Here is a 26902-nt window from a genome sequence, read left to right on the forward strand (position 1 = left end):
CTACAAGAAACAGTGGCCAAGTTAGCCCAGCAAGTTGAGTCCTTGAATAAGCATTTGGAACAACACATAGATAAACGCTTCGAAGAAATAGAGGCCTCCTTCAGGGCAAACCCCACCACTAGGGAGGATGCCCAATCTCAGGCAGTTGGTCAGGAGGTTAGACCAAGGAATGGAGGCAGTCAAGGAGCTGGTCATGGGCGCGTACCTGTGCACCCACCCCGTGAGGGACATCATGATCAATATGACCCAGATGCACAACTCCTCAAGGGAGTTAGGGTAGATGCTCCTACTTTTGATGGCCACTTGGACCCTAAAGCTTTTTTAGATTGGTTGGCGGATATGGACCACTATTTTGAGTGGTATGATATGTAGGATGCTCGACGAGTCCGATTCGCCAAGATGAAGCTTGTGGGTCAAGCAAAGAGGTTTTGGGCGACGGTTGAGCGAAAAAAAGAAAGCGAAGGAACTTCCAATAGTCCATTGGGGAGAAATGAAAGAAACGTTGAAAGAGAAGTACCTCCCTTTCTCTTATCGCATGCGGTTGATTGAGGAGTGGCAGTCTCTTCAACAGGGTTCCATGAGTGTTGCTGACTATATTGAGAAATTCGAAGAGTACTGGACCCGCTGTGAGGTTGATGAGGACCCCGTACTCACCCTTGCTCGTTTTAAAATGGGCCTCCGTCCTGACATTAGGAGAGAATTGCTCGCCAAAGACATAGACACTATCGAACAGTTGTACCAACTAGTGTTAGATGTCGAGCAATACCTTAAAGCATCTGTGGGAAGGCGGTTTGACTTTCACGAATCTGGTACTAAGGCCAACCCCTCTGGGGCTAGACCTAACACGGGATTCCAAAACAAACCTTCCCCTAATGTTCAGCCCAGACCTAAGGATGATAAGGGTAAAGAGATTGTCGGGTCTAGTTCACGTGGAAGTGGGGCCACTAGGTGTTTTAGGTGTCAGGGGTTTAGTCACTTTGCTCACCAGTGCGGCACGAGAGAGGGCACCAAAGTACTCCTTATTGATGGGCAAGTAGAAGTAGTGCCCCCAGAGAGTGATAGTGAGGAGGAATATGAGCCAGTCGGAACCTCTAGTGATGAGGAAGAGGGAGCAAAAGAGTCTTTGACCCTCGCAATTGTGCGTTGCGCCCTAGCTCAAGCCAAGAACACTGATGACTAGCGCCGCAACACGATCTTCTACACTTATGCAAAATGTGGGGAAAAGAGCTGTAAGATGATCGTGGATAGTGGTAGTTGTGCCAACGTGGCATCGACTAGCACTGTGAGTCGTTTGGGCTTGAAGCTGGAAGCCCATCCTCAGCCCTATAGAGTCTCCTGGGTTGATGAAACATCCATTCCAGTCTCGCACCGCTGTCTTGTCCCTATTCAGTTCGGATCTTATAAAGACACAATTTGGTGTGATGTTGTTCCTATGGATGTGGGCCATGTCATTCTGGGTAGGCCGTGGCTCTATGACAGGGATGTTACCATATTTGGTCGTTCAAATGTGTGTACATTCTGGTTTGAGGGCAAGAAGGTCAAGCTAAATCCTCTACCACCCAAGAATACAACTGGAAAAGAGTTCACCACACAGAGTGGTGTGAGCGGCCCAAAAGAAGTGAAGGAGTCGAAGTCCAAGTCCAAACCGCTCCATATTTTGAATGCCAAAGACTTTGAGCAAGAGACGGAGGCGGACTCGATGATATACGCCCTTGTGGCTAGGGAGAGTGTACCAGATACTAGCGTAGAGTTACCCACTGAGGCCATTCAGGTAGTACATGAGTTTCGTGATGTTTTTCCTGATGATTTACCGAATGAGCTTCCCCCTATGAGGGATATACAACATGCCATTGATTTAATCCCTGGGGCAACTCTACCAAACCTCCCACATTACAGAATGAACCCGAAGGAGCACGCTGAGTTGAAGAGGCAGATTGATGAACTCCTAGAGAAGGGTTTCATTCGAGAGAGCATGAGTCCGTGTGCCGTGTCTGCCCTTCTTACACCTAAGAAGGATGGCACATGGAGGATGTGTGTTGATAGTAAGGCCATCAACAAAATCACAATCAAGTATCGATTTCCCATACCGCGTCTTGATGACATGCTAGATATGATGGCTAATGCTACTATCTTCTCAAAAATCGACCTCAAAAGTGGGTATCACCAAATCCGTATACGCCTTGGTGATGAGTGGAAGACGGCCTTCAAGACGAAGGATGGGCTATATGAGTGGCTAGTTATGCCTTTTGGGTTAACTAATGCCCCGAGCACTTTCATGCGTGTGATGACCCAAGTGTTGAGACCCTTCATGGGGAAGTTCCTGGTCGTATACTTTGATGATATCTTAATTTATAGCATGACTAAGGAGCAACACCTCAACCATTTGAGGCAGGTTTGTGGGATCCTTAGGGCCAAGAAGTTGTACGCCAACCTAAAGAAGTGCGCGTTCTTTTCTAGTAGTGTGATCTTCTTAGGTTTTATTGTGTCAGCTGAGGGCGTATCGGCGAATCCCGAGAAGGTCAAGGCCATCGTTAATTGGCCTGAACCCCGCAATATTCATGAGGTGCGCAGCTTTCATGGCTTAGCCACCTTTTATAGGCGGTTCATTCGAGGCTTCAGTTCCATTGTGGCTCCCATCACGGACTGCATAAAAAAGGAAGAGTTTCAATGGACAAAGGCCACCTCGAAGGCCTTCAAGGAGATAAAGGTCAAGATGACCGAAGCTCCAGTTACGCGACTTCCAGATTTTTCAAAAGCTTTTGAAGTCGCATGTGACGCTTCAGGAGTCGGCATAGGGGGAGTACTTAGCCAGGAAGGGCACCCTGTCGCCCTTTTTAGTGAGAAACTGAATGAGGCGAAGCAAAGATATTCCACCTATGACAAGGAATTCTACGCGGTAGTGCAATCACTACGCCATTGGCGACATTACCTATTACCGCAAGAATTCGTCTTGTTCTCAGATCATGAGGCCTTAAAATACTTGAACTCTCAAAAGAAATTAAGCCCCAGGCACGCTAAGTGGGTTCAATTCCTTCAAGAGTACACTTTTGTGCTTAAGCACAAGGCCGGTGTAGAGAACAAGCCTGCCGACGCGTTGAGTCGTCGAGTCGCATTACTCAACTCCATGAACGTTGAAGTTACGGGCCTTGAGCGCATCAAAGAAGAGTATTCTGAGTGTCCAGATTTTGGAGTTGTGTATACGTCTTTATTAGAGAGTCCATCAGGAGCTAACAGTGAGTATTTGATTTTGGACGGATATTTGTTTAGGAGTGACCGCTTGTGCATACCACGCACCTCCCTTCGCGATTTTCTTGTCTGGGAGTTACATTCAGAGGGGGTTGCAGGTCATTTCGGTCGTGACAAGACCATTGCCCTAGTGGAGGATAGATTTCATTGGCCAAGCCTCAAGCGGGATGTGGCCAAAATTATAGGGCAATGTCGTACTTGTCAACTGGCAAAGCAAAGGAAACAGAATACAGGATTATATACACCTTTGCCAGTCCCATTCATCCCTTGGCAGGACATCAGTATGGACTTCATGCTTGGACTTCCAAAGACTATTCGAAAGCATGACTCCATATTCGTTGTCGTGGACCGTTTCTCTAAAATGGCCCACTTCATTCCTTGTTCTAAGACCTCCGACGCCTCTCATGTTGCCAAGCTATTCTTTAGTGAGGTTGTCAAACTGCATGGGTTACCAAAAACCATAGTGTCTGACCGTGACGTGAGATTTATGAGTTACTTTTGGAAGACACTATGGCACATGATGAATACTAGGCTCCAGTTTTCTTCTGCTTACCACCCTCAGACCGATGGCCAGACTGAGGTAGTTAATAGGAGCCTAGGGAGTTTACTTCGATGTTTATTGGGGGAGCATACCAGGACATGGGACGCCGTACTACCCATAGCCGAGTTTGCATACAATAGTTCTGTCAATAGGTCCACAGGTCTAAGTCCTTTTGAAGTCGTTACTGGTTATAAGCCTAGGAAACCTATTGATCTTATCCCCGTGTCATTGTCTCATAGGCCGTCAGAGTCTGCAGAGTCTTTTGCGCATCACATACATTCATTGCATCAAGAAATCAAGCGAAAGATCACTACTAGTAATGAGCATTACAAACTTTCTGCAGACCTACATAGACGTTTCAAAGAGTTCAATATTGGGGACTCTGTGATGGTCTGTATCAGGCCCGAGCGGTACCCTCCAGGGGCCGTTTGTAAGTTACACGCGCGTAGCGCTGGGCCCTTCAAAATTATAAAGCGAAACGGTCTCAATGCGTATGAGGTAGATCTTCCACCTTCCATGGGAATTAGTTCCACATTCAGCGTGGATGATCTAGTTGCTTTTCAGGGACCCACTGATACTTTGTTCAGCCCTTCGCCCACTCATCCTGATGTCCCAACCTTACCCTTTGATCCATGGCCTCTTCCCGACCTTTCATCCCAGCCTCTGCCTCCCATACCTAGCCTTCACACACCCAGAGAGGAAATAGAGGATATCTTGGACCATGAGATAATTTCCACGTCGGATGGCGGGTTTCAGAAATACCTAGTTAAATGGAAGTCACGCCCAACTTCGAACAGCGCGTGGCTCACTGAGGAGCTTCAGAGACTTGATCCGGACATCCTAGAGCGGTTCAGGAGTTTTATTTCGCCAGTGGCGAAATCTTCGCAGCCGGGGAGAGTTGATGAGGACATCGTGCACACGCACGCCCGCACACCACCACCCCTACGCACGTACGTACGCAGAAGGAGGACCCCACCATCGATCTGGCTCAATGACGACGTCCAGGGAGGGCCTCCTAGCTAGAAGACAAGTTTTGGTTCAGAAAAGTGGCCCGATAGTCAAGAAAAGTTCACCATGGGATCTCATGATCGTGGCCCACTCGTCGGATTGGTTTTATATTTTAGATTTTGCTTATTGTTATTATTTAGAACATCGTGAACGCTTTAGATTTCCTTGTTTGGTTTTTATTTTAGTTTACTTCATCGCCAAGTAATAGGTGTCGCACATGGTGCGAGTTTTTGGGTATAGGGTTCTCCCTATAAATAGGCACCCTTTGTAGTTCTTTTCATTCATTGAAGTTAATAAAAAATTCCTGCTTTATTTTTCTGCTCTCTTCGTGAGTTGTGGAAGAATTCAAAAGTGGGTGCGAAGCCCTCCCTTTTCGAAGGGCTAACTACCATGGTGCGAAGCCACATCGATCCTAATTCACCCCCATCTTCCATCATCTTTTTTTTTCCATCTTCCCCCACCATCCGTACTTTGAATTTGTCCTTTTGTTGCATCAGATTTCTTCATTGAAGCAGGTTTCCAGATTTCAGCTCACAGGCGAGCTGAAACTTCGGCGGAGCACCACGCACAAACCGTACATCGGATCGAGCTGAAATTTGGAGGTTTTAGAGTCCATCCCTGGCCGACCAGGGCCAAGGTAGCCTTTTTCTGAATAGTGGGCCCCACACACGTGCGGCCGGGATCACATGCACGTCCGTCTGGGCCATTGTTGCTGTCCACACGCGGAATCATCTTTTGGTTCAGGTTTTTATCATCTTTTATCCTCTCATAGCCATTTTTCCATGAATCCTAACCCTATATTACATGATCCCTAATTGATTTGCCCATTTTTATCACCTTAGGGTTCCTTAAATTGAAATTAGGGAATCCCTTGGATTAGGGACTGATTTTTATGCATGAGTAGTTGATTTTATTTCCCTTTGACATTGTTTGGTTTATAATTTTATTGGTCCAGTCCTAGCCTGTGTCGGCTTGGACCCGCATAGATTCCCCTTTAATTGAATGTTTGGATTTTCATGTGGGATGTGGAATTTGTGTGATTGTTTCTGAATTGGTGTGATCTAAGCCTGCAATCTTGCATATCATATTTAATTTTCCATGTCCTGCATCAGATGAGCTAACTACACATTTGCAGGAAGAGATCTCATTGTGTGGTGTTTGCAAATGACATAGTTTTGATTGACAACACAAGGGAGGGAGCACACAAGTTTTGATTGGCATGGCGGGGGAGGGAGTACGCACAGAGCTAGATTTATGGAGGAATGTTTTAAAATCTGAAGGATTTAAAATTAGTTGGACTAAGACAGAGTATATGGAGTGCAATTTTAGTAGCAGTAAGGGTGGAAACAAGGAATTAGTTAAGAGTGTTGACCAAGAAGTATCCCAAAATGACCATTTTTGCTATCTTGGGTCAATAATCCATGAGAGTGGAGAGATTGGAAGGATGTTGCCCATAGAATTCACGGTGGGGTAGAAGAAATAGAGATGTGCCTCTAGAGTTTTATGTGATCGTCGTGCAGCAATTAAGCTGACAGGCAAAGTTTATAAGATAGCCATAAGACCAACTATACTTAATGGGACAGAATGTTGGGCAATTTATGATGCAGGACAATTAACAACTTGCTCTAAAAGTTGGAACTATTAGAGCATGGCGAATCAATCCCTTTATCTCATAGCCCATGCCCCACATCTCATGGGTTAAGACCTCGGTCGAACCCCCTCATGGGCCCCAAATCACACGAGTACCGTCTCACACAAGCCACCCGCCTCACATGGGTGGGGCCCGCCTCACACGAGCTACCCACCTCGCACGGGCCACCCACCCCGAGTAATGCAGGGGCATTTTCACACTGGGCTTGAGTGGGGTCGCCTATGGGATGCAGGGGCAGACTCAGGATGGGCGGGGCCCACAGGGGAGGTCTCGTATTTGAGACTCCTCACCGGGGATGATTAATGCGCATTTCACACAGCGCTCGAGTGAGGTAGCCTGTGGGATGCAGGGACACACTCGGGGTGGGCGGCCCATGTGAGGCGGTACCCATGTGATTTGGGGCCCACGAGGGGGGTTCGGCCGAGGTCCTAACCCATGAGATGTGGGGCTTGGGCTATGAGATAAATGGATTAATTCATCATACTCTAACAGTTCGAACTTTTAAAGCAAGTGGTTAATTGTCCTGCATCATAAACTGCCCGCCTCACACGGGTGAGGCCCACCCCACACGAGCCACCTGCCTCACACGGGCCACCCGCCCTGAGTGTGCCCCTGAATCCCACAGGCAACCTCACTCGAGCCCGGTGTGAAAATGCCCCTGCATTAGTTAAGGAACAAAATGTTCATAGGATGAGGGTAGCTGAAATGAGGATGTTGATATGGATGAGTGGTTAGATGAGGAAGAATGGAATTAGAAATGAATATATTCAATGGAACTTAGGAGTGAGTGAGTGACAACAATGGGTAATAAGATGAGGGAAAGTAGATTTAAATGGTTTGATCATGTAACAAAGACCGACAACTGCGCCAGTTAGGACTGAGTTGGTACAAGTTGAAGGCTCTAAAGGGGCAGGAGGAAGACCCAAAAGGACATGGGTGGAGGTCATAGGAAAAGACTTGATGAGCTGTGGTCTAACTGAAGTTATTATGGCCCCTGATAGAGTGGAATGGCAGAACAAGATTCATGTAGCTGAGCCCAATTAGTTGGGCCATGGCTTAGATGATGATGATCTTAACTGATACATCATGTCAAGGATGACACAACACATGAAACACCAAAAAGTTGTTCAGGAAAAAGAGAGAGATATTGATAACACGTATCCAACACAGATAAAATCTTGCACACAGACTCGTTTTGTGTTCTTACTTCTGAATAAACAAAAGCGACAAGTATATCAGTGTGAATAGACACAGGTTCAGTTAAAGAAATCGAGATATTGCAAATTTAGCAGTTTGAAACTCAGGTAAAGGAAGCACAGCAAGATGTATTCAGCAGAAGTGCTGCGGCAACACTAAAATTTATTCATGATCAAGATTGTACGAGTCATAAGATTCCAAATATGCACCAGAAGTAGCAGATCTGTGCAAAAGCAGAGTTCAGAACTAAGATGCATACGCTCACCATCATGATATTGAAGGGCAGCAGAAACGCGACATATAGATGGAATTGATGATGGATCTCTAGCACCAGCTCTCGCAGTCAATAAAGCAGCATTCTTTTCCGCAGCTGCAATTGCTTCCGGTCCTGTAAATCCATTAGCACCCATGGACTCCAAGAGAGCCTGCACAAAAGCAAAGATCTAATAAGTTCTTTAAAGCCACGTGTATAGACTGCCACATCATGTGTATAAGAGACCAACACTTTTAACTGCATAAAATGTGCTAGTTGCACCAAATTGGTAAAAACTGAATTGGTAAAATACCACACTAGATCCATATTTGGTATCAACCGTAGAACGCCAATCAGTACACTTGCAGATGAACTGTCCAATCAGTGGACCACCTCTTTGATGAACCATAGGCCATAGCCTATGATTGCACATGGTGATGAACCATTCAATCAACCATAGACCATAGATGGGTGCACATGGTGATGAACCATCCAATCAGTGGGCAACCTCTTGGACGAAGCACAGGCCATGCCCCGATATTCCTGACAACTAAAAGTTCAGAACTATCAGGTCCATGACCATTTTCTGGACAGACCAAAAAAAGATTGAGCAAGTCCAGGAAAATGAAAGTACACCGGATGGCTTAAAAAAACCATTTACTGCAGACTTTTCAGCATTGACTTATCATGAGGTAGCATATCAATTGGTCAATCCAGATTGATTGATGTATTGCCAATCTTATGAGTTATGTTGTAGGGTGGGCATCCAATGTGCGCTTGATCCAGCCTTTGTTTTTCCCAATACCATGAAATGATAAAGGAAATATGAAGAGCATTAGGAATATTTCTATCCAACTTCAAGAAGGCACTGCAAAGGTACATGATAAATTCTTGTAATCCACAACATATTCTGGCATATAGTCAAAGATAACATAGCAATAAGATGAGTTGTCCTGTTACCAACCTGTGGAGTTGATGGCAACATGTAAAGCCTATTATCTGGACTTCGAGAGAAAGCAGACAGCTCTTTCTCTATGAGATCCTTTGCATTGGTTGACATGTCCACAACGACCACACATGCTGGGATTATCGTGCTTGACGCATATTCTCGTGCAGCTAATGGCTGCTGATCCCAGAATGCAGATGCATCCTGCAGGTCAAGTGATATGAAGAAAAGGAATTTGTTATGAGAGTCAAGCAAGCCATCTGTACCAAGAAACTGTGAGATACCAACACTAGAAACAAACTAACAAAACAACAAATTCAAGGAAATTTCTAGGTCAAAGGAAAGGTGAATCGCATTCAGTACTGTGTAGGGGATTTTTTTCCCCTCTCGTGACGGAATCTCTTCATTTTCATTTAGGCCCGTTTCAATTGGTGGAAACCAAAACGTTGATATGGAAAACCACATGTCACATCAAAAGGAAAGAGAAATGAATGGAATAGACTGGCATTAACCTGTTTGTTTTAGCACGATTGATTTCCATGGAAATGTAAAAGGTTCAATGGTCAAAAAAGGTCAGAGCTCTCTTGTAAACTACTAAACGTGGAAATCTAGATTTAACAGGTTTTAAAGCAGAAATGGAAATCGCTGTTTTTTGAGGAAAACTGTGGAAATGGAAATCAATTGCCACCCAAATTTATTTTCGCAAACAGTGGAAAACATCACATCTGTGGAAATCAATTTCATTTCCATGGTTCAAAAGGATTCCAACATTCCAAACAGCACTTCACAAACTGTGTTAGAGTGCGTATTGTTGAACCGAATTAGACTGATTAATCGTGAAATATCATGATATTTGGTGCAACCAAAAACACTCTTAATCATTTTTTTTAAAAAAAAAATCTCAATTAGGGATCATTAGGATTGGGGGTATTTGGATGCCCTGAATAGTTCAATTACCAGGTGTTGCAATGCCTGCTTACCGTAATTGCTGGCAATTACAATTTCTTTGTTTGGGCAGCCTTCTGTAGAAGGCATTGCAATTCCCAGAAACTAAAATGCTTGAGTTGGTTGGATTACAAGTTGGGATTCAATTGTGGTTTACTATTTATTTATTTAAGTAGAGTCCAAATTCAATGAACAAGCAATGTTGTCATTATCATACAATTTACAATTATCTTATCACACTGTACATGATTTGAATCATATGGTCACATAGTAAATCAGAACAAATCGTATATGAATCGTGTGAATAGTACAATTCAAATCATGAATCATACTATTCTTATGAATCGTACAATTCAATGCAAGTGCGCAAGGCATCGAAAATCAGGGAAAAAATAAACAATGCAAAAAAAAATAATAATAATAATCCCTCATTTTGTTTATAAAACCTATTCAGGATGCACTTGGGTTAAATATTAGTTCCACCTTTTGAAAGATAAAGTTTAAAAAAAAAAAAAATTTAATGGAGCTTTTTAGTATTCAAAAACCAAGATAGAAGATTCCAAATATCTTTCTCATCTATAATTGGTTTCAAACGGCATATGTTTCCACATTTCCTACATAAAGGAGGGGCCATATAAAAGAAATATAAAAATTTGAGGAAATGTTTATGTTTTTATTTATTTGATTTTTTAAGGTCTTTTTATGGAACTCTTGTATTCTTTCTCCTCTTTTTTGGTGTGTTTTCTAGGCATACTTTTGGGTCTCTAGGATTCGATTTAGGTTTGATTGGTATCCAAGATGGCAAAGAGCAAGGGAAAGGATGAAGATATCACATGGACACATTGTTCTAAAGTGAGTGAAGATAACAACCTTCACTTACGACCAGTGTTCCAAGTATCGGTACCATTACATATATCGATGACCGGGGACATGTAAACATGGATCGATATCACAGATATTATCAAAGATACTCAGAAAAATATTGTTATCTAAGGAAAACATTGTGGAAACATTGGGAAAATGTGGAAACCCCAAAAAAAGATTATAAACTTCCGCTACGTTCCTCCTCCTCATATTGGTGTGGTAATGTCGAACCGCATCTACAATTGTCTTGTTAAGTGGGGCATCGAAAAGAAATTCCCTTCAATAACTTTAGATAATGCATCTTCCAATGACACTATGGTTTCTTTCTTATGTAGTCAATTCAAGGCAGCCAGAAATTTATTCTTCGAGGGTAAAATATTACAAGTCAAACGTTGTTCCCACATACTAAACTTGATAATACAAAAAGGGCTAAAAGCAATTTACTCCACGATGGCCAATATACAAGATAGCGTCAAATATATAAGGGGGTCACCTTCAAGACTGAGTATGTGGAATGATATAATTCAACGTTTGAATTTGAAATCTAAAAAACAGTTTACACTAGATATTTGCACACACTGGAATTCAACTTATGATATATTAGATACTGCTTTGGAATTTAAAGTTGCATTTCTTGAACTTGCGTCGCATACACATACGTGCCTAGTGATGAAGACTAAACAAAAGATGAACAGGTTCACAAGTTTTTCAAAGTTTTTTACGACTGCACGAAGATTTTTTCGATGAATAAGTATCCTATGAAAAATCAATTTCTTCTATAAATTACTTTCATTATGGATGCTCTAAAAAAGTGTGCTGATAAATTTTTTACAAGTGATGGCTCTAGTAATGCAAATGAAATTCAATAAGTATTGGGCTGACTACCATTTATTAATGACCATTGCAGTTGTTATGAATTCACGGTACAGGATGGCAATGGTTAGGTCCGTTTTCAGGTCATGCTACAGTTAAAGAGTTGTTCACTTCATAAATCGGTACTTTCACTGCAACATCTAGCACAGTAGTTACTCCTCAATCTGAGTGTAGTACTTGTACTGGAGGAAAGTGACTTTTTATACGAAGAAGAAACAGAGACGTAGAAAACTGAATCAAAAGTGAAGTATCTAAAGAAGCCAATCATAAGGTTACAAGAAGAGGATTTTGTTATTTTACAGTGGTGGACGTAGAGAGCTCGTGAATACCTTGGACTTTCGGTGATGGCACGAGACATATTGTCAATTCCAATTTCGACTGTGCCATTAGAATCAACTTTTAGCAAGGGGAGTAGGGTTGTGAGCAAGTATCGAAGCTCACTCCCCTCGAAAACAATTGAAACATTAATATGTACACAAGATTGATTGCATTCGGTTTAGGATGGTAGAGTTTCGATGTTGAGGAGGATGAGGACGAGAATGAAAGTCACGACGAGAATGCATCTTGAAAGTAAAATTTTTCTTGTTAAAAAATAAGTGGTAATAAAAAGTCTTTCAAAGCTCGCTTCATTTTACAAGAATATACGTACAGCGTATAGATCGGATAACAAAGAAGCCTTGAAAAAGCTATATATGAGACATTTTTTGGACTTGATGTTGTGGCAAGTGGAACTTTTGGGACTTTTAATTTGTATTTTGTAGCAAAAAATATAATAAATTGAGGTGGAAGCAGGCTCGCCTCGACTCGAGGTAAGCTTGCCTCAACTCGATCCAGTAGCTTACTTTGAGCTCGCCTCGAACAGTTTGGCAAACAAGGCAAGCTCCAATGGTAAGCTCGAGCTCGAGGAGAGCACGAATGAGTCAAGGCAAGCTTGGCCCACCTCGACTTGACTCGGCTCGATGTACAACCCTACCTATAAGAAAATCACCCGTTTGAACAAATCCTAATCTTCCAATCAATGCCTAAAAATTTTGAGGGTTTTTAACGATCATGCTACAAATGTTTCAATCATTGATCTATGGCATCCATCATGTGGGTCCCACCTTTGATTGCCCATCCCTATCAAAAAATCACTTTGGTTGGATGACCATAAACTCCAATAAATGCCTAGGAAAATGCATGATCCATGTTGATCATATTATAACTAGAATCATTGATCTACACCATTCATTATGAGGGTTCCACCCTTGATTGCCCACCCCTCTCAAAAAATCACTCTAGTTGAACGATCCTAATCTACCTATCAATGCCTAGGGAAATTGGCAGTCCATATTGATCATAATACAATTGTTTCTAATTAATGACCTATGAAATCCATGATGTGAGTCTCATCCTTTATTGCCCATCCCTCTCGAAAAATCACTTCAATTGGATGATCACAACCTTCAATCATTGCCTAGGAAAATGAACAGGCCATATTGATCATACTACAAGCTGTCCAATCGTTGATCTAGACCATCCATCATGTGGTTCCCAACCTTGATTGCCGAGCACTGTGCGAAAAACACTTTGGTTAAATGATCCTAATCTTCCAATCAACGCATAGGAAGTTAATGGTCCTTATTGATCATAATGTTTCAATCACTGATCTATGACATCCGTGGAGCCCACCTTTGATCGCCCATCCCTCTCAAAAAATACTTGGTTGAATGATACCAACCTCTAACCTCCAATCAATGCCTAGGACCAGTGTTGTCATGTGCGATCGCATATTCATATGCGCATATTTGAGGGGCCATCGCATATGCGGCAGGGGCATATGCGATCCCTGCACATATGCGATCGCATACTGCATATGCGATCGCATAATGGCCAACGGTCAGATTTCTAACCGTTTTTTTACCTTTTTTTTAAAATCCAGATTTTTTTTCTCTATAAATATGCATTCTAAGCATTCCTACATGCAAAAAAAGCTCAAACTCTCTCTCTCTCTCTATTCTCTATTTCTCTTACTACATCCTCTCTTACATATTTCTAATTCCAACTTCTAAGCACTCTACAATACAATCTACATTCTACATCCACTCCACTCCATCCATATTCCATTTCCATATTTCTTTTCTTTTCTTTCAACTTTCAAGAATCGAGGAAGGGTACAAGAATCAAGAATCAAGAATCCAAGATACATGATACATCATACCATCCATATTCAAGAATCAAGATTCAAGAGTCAAGAGACTCCTCACTCCTCTCCAATCTCCATCCACTAAGTTTTTTAAGTTCTAACTTCTAAGTTTCTAATTCTAACAACTTCTTTCTATCATTTTTTATTTTTATTTTGTTTGTTAATTAATTTGTTACTTTGTTAGTTGTTAGTTGTTACAACTTACAAGTTTGAAGTTACATCTTACAAGTTACAAGTACAAGTTACAACAAGAATTCAAGAATCAAGAATCGATCAATACTCAAGTGAAGGGGCAAAGGTGAAGAGAAGACAAGCAGACAACTTAGACAAGAATTTGGAAGTTGAAAGTTGGAAGTTGGGAACCTCTTTCAGATTTGTAATTTTAATTTTATTTATGTATAAATCTCTCTCTCTCTCTCTCTCTCTCTCTCTCTCTCTCTCAAAGGTGAAGAGAAGACAAGCAGACAACTTAGACAAGAATTTGGAAGTTGAAAGTTAGAAGTTGGGAACCTCTTTCAAATTTGTAATTTTAATTTTATTTGTGTATAAATCTCTCTCTCTCTCTCTCTCTCTCTCTCTCTCTACAAGTGTAACTCAACTCTCTCTCTCTCTTTTTCTTTTCCCTCTTCTTCTCCCTTTCTACAAGTGTAAGTGTGTAACTCAACTCTCTCTCTCCCTCTCCCTCTTCTTCTCCATTTCTAGTTTCTACAAGTGTAAGTGTGTGTGTAAGTGTAAAACTCTCTCTCTCTCTCTCTCTCTCTCTCTCTCTCTCTCTCCCCCCCAAGTCCCATCTCTTTAGGCTCTTTAGTCTTTTCTCTCTCTCTCTCTCTCCCAAGTCCCATCTCTTTAAGCTCTTTAGTCTTTACTCTTACTTACTCTCTTAGATCTACTTCTTTCTTACTTCTTAGTTCTTCCTCTTAGTCTCTTACTTTACTTTAGTTTTTTTTTTTTTTTTGTAGTTTACTTTCTAGTTTCTAGTTAGTAGCTAGCTAGTTACTTTTTAGTGCTAATACACACACCACCATCCACCATCATAACGTCTTCTTCCCAATCTTCCTCTTTGAAGCCCAAGTCGAATGACCTGGGTTGGAAGTATGGGCACTACCGTAGTGCTACTGAAAAGACTCACATAGTATGTGAGTTATGTGAGTATATGAGTTCTGGTGGCATTGCAAGGCACAAGCAACACTTTGCACATTTACCGGGGTCAAATGCAAAAACATGCAACAAAATTACTCCAAAAATCTGAAGGGAGATCGTGGAGTATATGGAAAAACAATCAAGAAAGAAATGCGATAGTGCCCTACGTCAGGAGGAATATATGAAACAAAATGCATATAAAGATATAAATGTAGTTAATATAGATGAAGCTAGTCTTACTCCCCCTACTTCGACAGGCTAGTCTAGACCACAAGTACAACCATCGAAAAGAGCCCGAGGGCATGGACCCATAGATAGATGGTGTAGACCACACCCCGAGGATGTGGTCGACCAAAGGGGTAGAGGAAAAGGGCCGGCTCAAACAACTTTAGAGAACCGGTATAAACAAAAAGATAGAAAAACCACAATTCAATATATTGCTAAGTGGTTTTACCAAACCGGCGTTGCTTTCAATGCCGTTAAATCGAAAAGCTTCAAAGTAATGATTGAGGCTATAGGTCAATTTGGACCTGGGCTTAAACCTCCTTCATATCATTTAAATGAGGGAGACATGCCTAAAAACTGAAGTTGAATATACACAATCCTTCATAGCTGAATAAAAGAAATCATGGAAAATATATAGTTGTTCACTAATGGCCGATGGATGGACTGATAGATCCGGTCGGTCTCTCATTAACTTTTTGGTAAATTGTCCAGCTAGGACAATGTTCTTGAAGTCAGTGAATGCGTCGGGCCATTCACACATAGAAGAATATTTGTTTAACTTACTAGATAGTGTAGTTAAAGAAATAGGTGAGGACTACGTTGTACAAGTAATTACAGAAAACGCAGCCTCGTATGTAATGGCCGGTCGTCTTCTTATGGAGAAGAGGCGACGTTTATTTTGGACCCCCTATGCGCCCCATTGTATTGATCTTATGTTAGAAGATATAGGTAGATTATTTATAAATGTGATTGCAAGGGCTAGAAGAATCACGGTCTTTATGTACAAACACGCCCTTCTTCTCAGTCGAATGAGAAAACACATTGGGGGTAACTTGCTACGTCCAGTAGTCATCCGTTTCACTACAGCCTTTTTAACACTACAAAGGCTACATGCAAAGAAATCAGAACTTAGAAGTTTTGTAGTGTCGGTCGATTTTACAAGTGGGCCTTGGTCAAAGAAAGCTGAAGGGAAACGGGTTCAACAAACAATTCTTTCTCAAAGTTTTTGGACTCAAGTGGTAAAGGCGCTAAAATCATCCGAGCCCTTAGTCACTGTGTTGCGATTAGTGGACGGGGATGAGAAGCCTGCAATGGACTATATATATGATGCGATGGAGAGGGCAAAAAATAAGATCATGGACCATTTTAACCATAGAGACTGTGATTACAGGCCAATTTTAGATATTATAGATAGAAGATGGGGAAGCCAAATGTCATCCCCATTATATTCGGCTGCTTACATCCTTAACCCAACCTGTTTATTCACTTCTGTTGATCCAGCAGAAGCACTAACTATGCATATGGTTGGATTTATTGATGTCTTAGAAAGAATGATTCCAAATAGAGGAGAAAAAGATAAGATCTCAACTTTGCTGGACTTCTACACAAAAAGTGAAGGGATATTCTCAAGGGATATCGTAATAAGACATCGGACAATGAAATTACCCAGTAAGTACTTCTATGAATGAATGTTAGTGTACTGTCAACTGTGTACTGAACTCTTACAAAAAGTTTTTCTACAAAGTGTCTCTAAGAGACTAAGATTCTAACCTATACTTAAACTGTTTTTCTCAGCTGACTGGTGGGCTGCCTATGGAGTGGACACGAACAGGAAGGATCCAGCTCTAAAGAAGCTGGCTATAAAGATTCTTAGACTCACGTGTTCTGCCAGTGGTTGCAAGCGCAATTGGAGCACGTTCGAGGTGGTAAGTTTAGACTGTTTAGTAATTGTTTTGTTTTTTTGTAAACTTTAATTTTTTAGTAGCCTAAGGCCCTAAGCTAAATTAATTACCTAAATAGCTAATGTCAAATGCGCTTTCTTTCTTGCAGAATCATACCAAGAAAAGGAATCGCCTTGAGCAAAAAAAGCTCAACAACTTGGTTTTCGTTTAATACAATCAAAAATTGCGAGAACGATTCCAAAGTAGGAAAGAAAAACCCGGTTTCTTTGACCTTATCTGCTTAGACGAGTTGGATGCAGATAACGAGTGGCTCGTAAAGACGGAGGACCCGGTATTTCCTGGAGAAGAGCTGACATGGGCACAAGTTGAAGATGCCGCATATGAATCGTCACCTGGTGAAGGTAGTAGTACCACTCGAAGGCGAAGGACGGGGGGGAGCCGAGGGGGGAGTAGTAGCCGTCAACCCGTTGATGAGATTGAGGAGATTGAAGAAAGAAAAGGTGATAATGATGATCAAGCTAAAGATCATCCACCATTGGATGTTGATGAAGTATTAATACGTACAGATGATGAAGAAACAGAAGAAGGAGATGACTCGAATGATGATGATGATGGTGGTGGTGGTGGTGGTGAACCTGGTGGTGATGTGCCACAATGGATGCTAGATCAATGTATATGATTAATGATTATTGATTAGATAAATAAAATAATAAATACTTAACTTCTTAATTTTGTTTAATGCTTGTCTTATAAGTCATAAGTCTAAGTGTGTTGATGTTGATGTTGTTGATTGTTGATACTTGATAACTTGATATTGATAACTTGATATATTATGTATTGTATCATGTACATGTAGTGTTGAATGTTGAATATGGATATTTGATATTTGATATTTCATATTTGCTATTGTTAAATGTAAAATGTTAATTGTTAAGATTTAAGAAGTTAACTATATTGTAATTTGTAAATGTATCATTATAATAATTCATATGTATGTAATTGGTTGGTTTTATTTTTATTTTTACTTAAATTAAATGTATTTCATGTCCCAATGACATATAATAATTTATTTTGATTTTTCTGATTTTTTTTTTGAATTTTTTCTGATTTTTTAAAAAAATTTTGAAAAAATGTGAAAAAAAAAAAAAAAATTGCGATCGCATATGCGCACACGCATATGCAATCACACAGGATCACATATGCTATTTGACAACGTTGCCTAGGACAATGAATGGTCCTTTCAAATCATACTAAGAATGGTCCATATCATTGACCTAGACATCCATCATGTAATTCCCACCTTTTTCTTTCTAAAAAAATCACATTGGAAAGGTGTACCTAGCCTTCCCATCAATGGCAAGGGAAGTGGATGGTCTATAAAGGATATGGATGGTCCATATCACCGTACTACAAATGGTTTCATCATTGACTTAGACCCTCCACCATGGGGGCCCCATACTTTCATTGTCCATCCCTCTCAAAAAATGTCACTTTGGTCCAAAGAACCAAAGGCAAGATTTGGGGAATCCTTGGTGGATATTGAAGTGAAATTCCATCATCTTTTTTGAATTCAAAGCGCCCATTTTTTACTGTTGCAATGCCCAGTAGTCATTTAAATTGCCAGGATTTTCGGTGCCCATCATTCTCCAAATTTCAAAATCATGAGGGTAGTGGGTGTGAGAATACCCAGGCATTCAAATTTCCCAAATGCGAACAACCCCATAAGGAATTGGTACAAATCCTCCAAAATGTATCCCCTAGGGCTGTCAATGGGACAAGCACAAGCAAACTCAAAATTTTGAATAAGGCCAGCCTGACTAGTTCTTAATTACAGATGAAAACAAATTCGGGCCCAGCCAATGACACCCTAATATTCCCACTACATATAATTATTGTAAACTAAAGAAGATGGCACACAGTGCAACAAGGTTACCCTACCAACAAGGTATTCGGTATCGGTAATGGTGGTCGTAACAGTCACCACCATTACTAATACAGGGGCATAACGACCGTTACAACCCCCATAACAGTTGAAAATTTTCTTTTGTCCAAAAATTCCTAAAAAATATCTAGAAAATCCATAATAATGTAAATATTCCAAATATATATTCATTTTTTTGTTTTGAACATGTTTATGGTAGTGTAACAGCCCACTCTTTGGTGATGTGATCTTCTCTAAGGCCATGTTTAGAGTGCATTGGGTGTTCCCTCTTCAGTTGCTCATTTCTTTTGTGCTTGGAACGGGGAAAAATGAGCAAGAAGAAACAGGCGTTGTGGCTTCTCTCCTTCCTGGCTGGACTATGGTCTTCACCGATGCGCTAGGGGGCAAAACAATTGACCTTTTAATAACAAATCTGAACCTGGTGATATGATCTTCTCTGAGGCCATGTTTAGAGTTATCACATGGCTTGTGGGACTAAATCTTTATAAGTGGGAACATCTTATATGGGTGATTGGACCTCGATTTTGTAAGGCAGGGTGGTTGGTGATAGGCAACATCCCCTGAAATCTTTATAAAAGGGAAAATCTTATGGGTGATTGGGCCTCAGTTTTTTAAGCTTGGATGGTTGGTGGTAGGGGATGGTCCTCGCCATCCTCCCCCACTGCCTCCATTTGTATCCCTTTTGTTCAGTTTAATAGAAGTTTTTGTTACCGCTCCAAATGTGTTTGTGTGTGCATGTGTGTATCAAAGGTGGAGGTATCTCACCATGTTAGCCCGAAGCAAAGCAGTATAGATGGCTTCCAGTTCTGATCTACGGGCATCAAACTGTTCAATTTTTTTCCACTTCTTTCTTAAGGAATCTTCTGCTTCTTTCCACTCTGCACAGAGTTTATTCAAGCGCTGTACCTCAGATGTCAAAGTATTCAGGCTCGCCTTCAATCCAGCAGCTTCTCTTTCCTTAGCCCAGACATCCAACTGTTTAAGAAACAGAAGAAAAAAATTTACAATCACATGAACATGAAGCTACAAATAATATCACAATGTAGGTTTGCAATTGATCTGTCTGAAGCGCAGCCGCTTAGGGCTGGGTGTGGGATCAGCCTAGAATCCTGTGGATTGGACCAGGGTTTTCAGTTCCAATGACTAACTGGGCTCGACCTTGCTCGAGTCTGACTAAAAGTCCAACAATTCACCCCAGCCCAGATTGTTTAACACTGTTTGGCTTTCTGACTAGTGAGGACAGCACCAGACAAATTCATTAGCTCATGAGCTGGCTGGTCTGGGCGGTCTGTGCTTGGATACAGGCATCAGCTCATGCCCAATGGGTCATGCCTGGGCACAGTAAAGCCAGGCCCAGCCTAGTTGCACCCCTATCACCATGAGAGTACCCATTCGATATGTGTGTATGCATCTCTCTCTGCGTGGGTACACACGTGTGCACAGGAAATGTAGATATGAAGATATTCTGCAGTCCAGTGGGCACTGATTGGCCTGACGGTGGGCCCAGCAAAGGTTGATGGTTTTACTAAATATAAATAGCAGATAACACTCCTAAAGTAGCCACGAAAACACACCTCAAAATGCCTGAGGCTGCCCAAATTTTGTGAGGTGCCTCCAGCAGGAAGTGAGTGAGATGAAACCCCGTCACTGCTTCCGTGAAGGCGTTTTATGAGCTTTTGACTTAAGTTCCTAGCCTCTGCAGCCTTGTTGAGTGCATCTTCAGTGGCCACAAACTGCTGGACATGCGCTTTCTGCAAGTGAGAAGAAATATCAGATGCTTTCAAATGGTACTGAAGGAGCAGAATTCTTCCATGAATAAAATACCAGCGAAGGGTGCAACAGCACCGCTAACATAGGACATGCTCCATTAAGAAACTTGAGTCCTAGATGCAGAACAGCCAATCCATCTTACCATAATATTAAAAGAACATACATTTTACCAGGGAACTCAAAAGCAAAACTGCAAGAGCAGTCACATTTTAGAAGATGAATAAAAATAGCGGACAAAGTTGGTGTGCATGATTATATTTGAAGCATGTGCGTGCAAGTGCTCAGGTCTGCACGAAAGTTTTGAGGGAGATTCAGTGAAATCTGATTGGTCTAAGCCTATGCCCAGAGCATTTGCATTGAGGTTCACCGTAGTACTATCGATCTAGGTCTAATCTTTGGAGCATCCAAAATAGGTCCACTCTACACCTGATGAGGATGATCTAATCTTTGACAATCAACCAGGGAGACACCAAAAATGAGATGATGAATTGAGTTTATCAGGGGTCTACCATAAAGTCAACTCAAATTGCACTGAAGCAGGTCTAACTCCATCAGCATGAGATGAATGATTGGAAGGACTCAAACTTTTGAGGTCAAAAAGCATATAATTTTTCTCCTAGGGATTTAACCAAACCAAATGGTGCATCTCATTTCTTAAAACACTTTCTTCTACCAAGAAACAAGGAATCTGGTCACAATCAAGTATCCCAATGACACTATGGACGAGTTGGATAATCAACACGAACTCCTCCGCAGCCAACTTCATCACTGTTCACCATTCATCTTTTATTGCTAGGCAATATGATACTCAGAGTTCACCGAAGAGGACGGTGAAATATGATGATTAGTCAGAAGACTCGAAACAGACCTGATTTATTCTGTTTCAGGATTCCACAATCCACACAACCATGCCACGCCCAAAACAATCACTAATGACAAGAAATTGGAAACTTCTATGGTATCACATTTGTGATAAATAAGAATTTGTGATCTACAATTTTTATTTTTATTTTTTTGGAGGAAAATGCTACTTTTATTAAGAATGCCAAATGGCGAGGAAACTACAACAACTACCCAGCTAGATCAGCCGAATTGGCATGATTGGAGGCAAGAAAAGAATTGACCTACTCAAGAACATCAGACTTAACCCCATCAGTAAATTTGAAAAGATAAAAGAAAAGCACAGATAAAGTCCATGAAGAACTAAAATACATAAAACAGTTAAATCCTAACAGATTATTGGGAGTGGTGCAGGTTGTTCTCAAGAGTCAAGGACAGGTCCAGAAACAGAACAACAGCAGTGAAAACAAAAACAAGAGAAACATGCACAAGCAGAAGGCCATTGCTTTGCCTATCCAAAAGCACCCCTGTTTGAAAAATACCTGTCTTTCAAGAAGCTGATTATGAGTTCCTTTGGTGGAGACGTCAATCCCTATCTTCCCATTTCCGTACACCTGATCTTGTAAATTTGAGCTCATGTCGGGAGAAGCAGCATCCGTGACTCTGTTATTCTCATACTTGTATCTAGAGAGGGGCAACAAAACAATGTTCAGCTCATGAAGTAATTTACACATCAAGTAAAAGATGAACATCTACTGCATAGATTACGAAGCTATTAAACTGATGCATATTATTATTCAACTCTAACAAAGTTAAAAGTATAAACAGTTTAAAAGAAAAGGTAATAATGAAAATTAAAAGGTTGTAGATGAAATATTGAGAAAAAAAGAAGATTAGAAGAAAAAAAAAAAGTATATGCTTTGTGTACACTCAAGGTTGAATACATGAATTAATCTACAACTGATATCAATTATTCTTGCTTAGGTTGTATTTGTCTCATGATGCGAGGAAAATAATTTCCAAATTTTGGAATTTGACTCTCAACTCACAAGAGAACTTCCAGAATCAACAAAAGATACCCATATGAATAAGAAGGAGCTTTCTAATACAGATATAAAAATAAAAATTTTAAAAAAAAAAGCCACACCTCACAATTTTTAAAATTTTCTATTAAGAGTAGAAACTCCAAAATCGCAAATAACTTACCTCTGCTCCTAGAACAGCATAAGGAAAATACAGCCAAATACAGCCTAGATGACATGGTCTAACTGAAGGTATTGCCCTTGGGAGGATGCAATGGTGGAACAGGATTAATATAGCTGACCATAATTATTCAGTATAAGACTTACATGATGACATGATGAAGTCCCTATGTGAAGGGCACAGTAAAATGTCCATGCAAAAACATGAGTAATAGCAAAGGGATTGGAAACAGACCTTAAAAGTTCAGCATCAGCTCTAATGTCAATCTTCTCTGTTTCTCTATGAATCAATGTTTTCATCCGCAACGTGTATGCAGTAACAGCCTGAAGCAATAGAGGTGGATTTCTGAGGGCATTTATGGCAACAACCTTAACATCATCAGGTATTTCCCCATCAAAATCAATGCCTAATTTGGCAGCCTCTAGCTGGGGACTCATGTGAATACTAGTTCCTTCATAAGCCGGGAAAGCATTGCGTATTTTCTCAACCATATGCGCTGCAAGAGTTTCACATGCCTTCCGAATATTTCTTTCTCGAGTGGTTTCTATGAGGATGACATCATCTGAGGACCTGTTTCCCTTAACAGTTGAATAAACAGCTTCTTTTTCACTGTTTACATGAAAATCATCAGCTGCATCAGCAGCAGTGCCAACATTGGACCTCTGAGCATCCCTTGCTTGATTAACATAATAATGAAGGCGCTTTTGGTACTCTGCAAATATTTTGGCTGCTTCATCACATTGTTGATCATATGCCTCCAGCATTGCCTGCTTGTGCCTGAAACCAAAGGACCTAGAATATCTGAGAGAGCATAAATCAAAACTAAGCTTCAAGTACATCATCATAGCTGTTGCTGCTGCCTCCATGGTAATCATGGCCTTGTTCCAAATATTTGAGATCAGCTTTACAAAATAAATAAACACTAAACAGGCAGGTAGCCCTTAGGAGTATCCCAATATTGTCGCCTGAGGAAAGCCCAATGTGGGGTCCATCGTCAGTAATTGGAACCATCCATTGGGTGTGCCCCTCAGTGGATTCTCCACAGTGAAAATTCCAGCCATTCGACTATCCAGTGAGCCCCACTGAGGCCTATGAACAAACAGTTAAAGCTAAACAGGCACAATGGTTCATAATCAACAAGTAAATACCATCAAGTCGTCAACTGGACAGTTGAGATTAAAAATGAAAAGATATGGGTGGTTTTTTGCACAGCGAGTAATCCATAGGAGGAACCATTGACGAACAGCTATACTCACCAAGGCTGGACCCTATGTGTAGTGGGGGTCCTGAAAGCAGCTAGCCAGTCTACTAAATGGGAAATAAACCAGCATAAAGCATGAGTATGTTGCAAATAGAGCTCCCTACCCATTGTTAGACGCATATCTTGAACTCACTAGAAGAGCAATAAAAAGTGACTACTCTATTTAAACCATTGTTGCCAGCTTGAGAAACTAATGCTGGGAATAAAGCACGAAACAGGGTCACTTTTCGACATCCATTTAATTCGCTTCTCAAATGCATAAAACAAACATGGAAACAAGAGGTGTGAGACAAGTTATTACCTACCCTTTTGACATGGATGTTACCCTAACATAACCACAAATCCAATGCCAAGGAACATGTAGCTAGGAAATAAAGAAAGCCGCTAAGCAGTTAATGCATGTACCAAAACAGGCCTTAAGGGCACGGTCACACATATACATGCGAGTTAGAAGAGTTATTTGATACTCTATCGGTGTGATGGATGATATGCGGGGCGGGCACTTGCATTCGTACACATGGCACACATATATATCAAATTCAACCGTCCACATCATAGGACCCACTGTAGATGGGCTATGATCCTAAAATAACACGAGTCAGATGATTGTAATCTCTGATTTATGAATTTTCGTTTGTTGAGTGCAAATACCTTCATGTTGAATGTCCAATAGATATCAACTAATAATCCAGTGAAGGCACTGTTCCAGACTACTCTTCTTCTTTTTTTATAAACTATCTAAAGTGATGCCCACATCTGAACAGTGGAATTTGCAATACTCATTTGCCAAACTATCTAAGGGGTCCTTTGGATGCATGTAAAATCCTTTAGTTGTGAAGGGTTTAACAGGTAAAGATATCACAAGGGCTGTTTGGTTTCTTGTAATTGCCTGTACTCCCAACAGTCTTTTTCTTGTAATTCTTCAAGACTCTCTCAGCCAAACACAACAATTTCTTCTGAGGTAGGAAAGGAAGTCCCCCAGCTCAAAATCTGTCATGTGCAGTGGCTCCTGAGACAAAAAAAAATATATAATTTTCCAGGTAAACCTGTACGTTCAATACAGGTAGCGATATTGTAATAAAGGAGCTGAGAACAACACCCAGCCTAAGTGATTACATACACCCTTTCTACTATTGGCAACCCAATAATACAAATTTGTACTATAGTTTACCAAAAGTAGAGAGGTACATTGTACTTATCACTCGAGGAGAGTCGCAATTGTTCACCTGATAATATAGGGAGCATGACTCGCTGGTTTCAATTCGACATAGGTATTCCATATAAAGAATTCAATACAGAAGAAAAGGAATAAAAAGTATTCAAGGTTTTCTCTTTTCTTTTCTTTTTTTCCTTTTTTTTGGGGCGTGCATGCGCTTGTGTTTGGAACTTCACCTGTAATTAGACTTCTCGTCCAGCTTCCTCTTCCTCTCGGCTTCTTCCCTTGAAACCTCCAGCATCTTTGCCCTCAAATCCTTTCTCTGCCTCCGGACAATGTGCTTCAGCCTCTCCACCTCTCTCTCCGCCGCGTCCCTCTCCCGCAGAGCATTCTCCCTGCTCTCCGCCGAATCTTCAGGCCCCACCAGCCCTTTCTCAAACCCTGATTTCACCTTACCCCTATCCTTCCTCCTCCCCTTGCTCCTTCCATCCTCAGCACCCGCCGAGACAATGACGTCACCACTGCCACTGCTACCATGGACAAGGATATTGCGGCGGATCTTCTCCACAGTCTTCTCCGACTTAACCCTCTGTAGTAAGAAATTCCAGACAGGGAGCATGTTTCCACGGCAGATCTTGCGGAGAGATTCAACGGACGGCAGCGACTTGCTCGATGAGATGTAAGGACCGCCTTGCGGGCGATATCCCATCTCCTTCTGGAGCCATTCCAAGATCACCTCCGGCTGTGGAAGGGAAGAGCTTCCGGAAGCCTGCATTTCTAACACTGAGAAAGAGAGAGGTTTTTGAAGGAATTACAGTAAAAGCCCTGGAGAAAACCAGATCTGGAGACTTGGAGAGATGGATTTGGGGAAAAATATCTAATCCTCTTAATTAGGGTTTTGGCGATGCTCACAGCAAGTAAGCTCATTTGGTTGCTAGGTTTACGTAATCAACGGCCAGCGATCAGCATTTCGGTCTGCATACGATTCTGATCGGGGAAGATAACAAAGGCGGTGGGTGACTGTAGATTCAGGGTCGAGGTGGCTCATCACAAGAAATAATGCTTCCTACGGTCTGGCCTACCTGATGATTTTTGTGGTTCTACAGTTAAAAATGAGGCAGCGTACCTGATGGACGGTTTGGATCTCATGAAAGTTCCATCCACTGGCTCTAGGTTTGCGGAAGTTACTTTGATTTTGCTTTTTCTGCAACGGCGAACGTGTTTATGGAGGGACAGAGGGATTGTGGCTTTTCGAACCCAACGAGCGGGGTAGGACAAATGATGCATCGAAATGCTGAAGCTTAATCGCGCGCGTGGGATCGAATCCGTCTCCTTGCACTCATGCACCAGCCATGTGGGACACGTGTGCTAGATCAGACCGTTCATCGCACCCACTTACGTTTTTTGTCGAAAATCAGCCCAATATCTGCACATGTAAGCTGGATTCGGATTCGGTAGTCACCCCTCCACCACCAAGGGTGGTACTGGTCGGTGTTGGAAAAAAATTCTGTGGGCCCCACCATTATGTATGTGTTTTATCCCTACGGTCCACTAATTTTAGCAGATCATTTTAATGTATGTGCAAAAAATTGAGGTATATATACATATATCAAATCAACCACACCAAAGGAAAGAGTGGTGATTGAGCACCTGCCATTAAAAATTTCCCAGAGACCCAAAAGTTTTGGTTCAAAATGAAATTTGTGTTTTCCCTTCATCCTGGTGTGATAGACCTAATCAACAGGTTGGATGGAAAATAAACATCAGTGGGCCCAGGAAGCTTTTAATGGTGGCCATTCAATCACCATTGTTTCCTGTTATGTGGTCCACCTAAGGTGTAAATCTGCCTCGTTTTTTTCCTGATTCCCTAAAATGAGCTCTTAAAATGGATGAACGGAATGGATAAAACAAATACATCATGTTGGGGCCCACAGCACCGACTAGTACGGAGATCTCGGCAATGGAGGGGTCACC

At 41.4% G+C, this 26902-nt stretch overlaps 2 protein-coding genes across 3 annotated transcripts in view; one reads left to right on the forward strand and one right to left on the reverse strand.

Annotated features, from left to right (window-relative positions):
• LOC131226230 (AUGMIN subunit 5) overlaps positions 1–26180 on the reverse strand; it is a 36824-nt gene extending 10644 nt beyond the window's left edge. The window contains exons 1-7 of the mRNA XM_058222010.1: positions 25165–26180; positions 22746–23288; positions 21851–21992; positions 20273–20449; positions 19464–19673; positions 8861–9046; positions 7909–8068 (exon numbers count right to left, since the gene is read on the reverse strand). Of these exons, the coding sequence (XP_058077993.1) occupies positions 7909–8068; positions 8861–9046; positions 19464–19673; positions 20273–20449; positions 21851–21992; positions 22746–23288; positions 25165–25703 (1957 nt within the window). The 5' untranslated portion in view covers positions 25704–26180. The remainder of the gene's footprint in view (positions 1–7908; positions 8069–8860; positions 9047–19463; positions 19674–20272; positions 20450–21850; positions 21993–22745; positions 23289–25164) is intronic.
• LOC131226231 (uncharacterized) lies at positions 14549–17546 on the forward strand. Of its 2 annotated transcripts, none has more exons than XR_009161693.1 (3): positions 14549–16563; positions 16600–16780; positions 16905–17546. XR_009161693.1 is itself a non-coding variant. In XM_058222011.1 (3 exons), the coding sequence occupies exons 1-3, from the start codon at positions 15503–15505 to the stop codon at positions 16965–16967; spliced, it is 1215 nt and encodes a 404-aa protein (XP_058077994.1). In that variant the 5' UTR covers positions 14549–15502; the 3' UTR covers positions 16968–17546. The 2 variants fall into 2 exon arrangements, 1 of the variants encoding a protein (XP_058077994.1); XM_058222011.1 differs by having other exon boundaries at positions 14549–16523; positions 16650–16780.
• Positions 26181–26902: the final 722 nt, after the last annotated feature.

This window comes from Magnolia sinica, chromosome 14, assembly GCF_029962835.1.
Source record: "Magnolia sinica isolate HGM2019 chromosome 14, MsV1, whole genome shotgun sequence".
Taxonomy (NCBI): domain Eukaryota; kingdom Viridiplantae; phylum Streptophyta; class Magnoliopsida; order Magnoliales; family Magnoliaceae; genus Magnolia; species Magnolia sinica.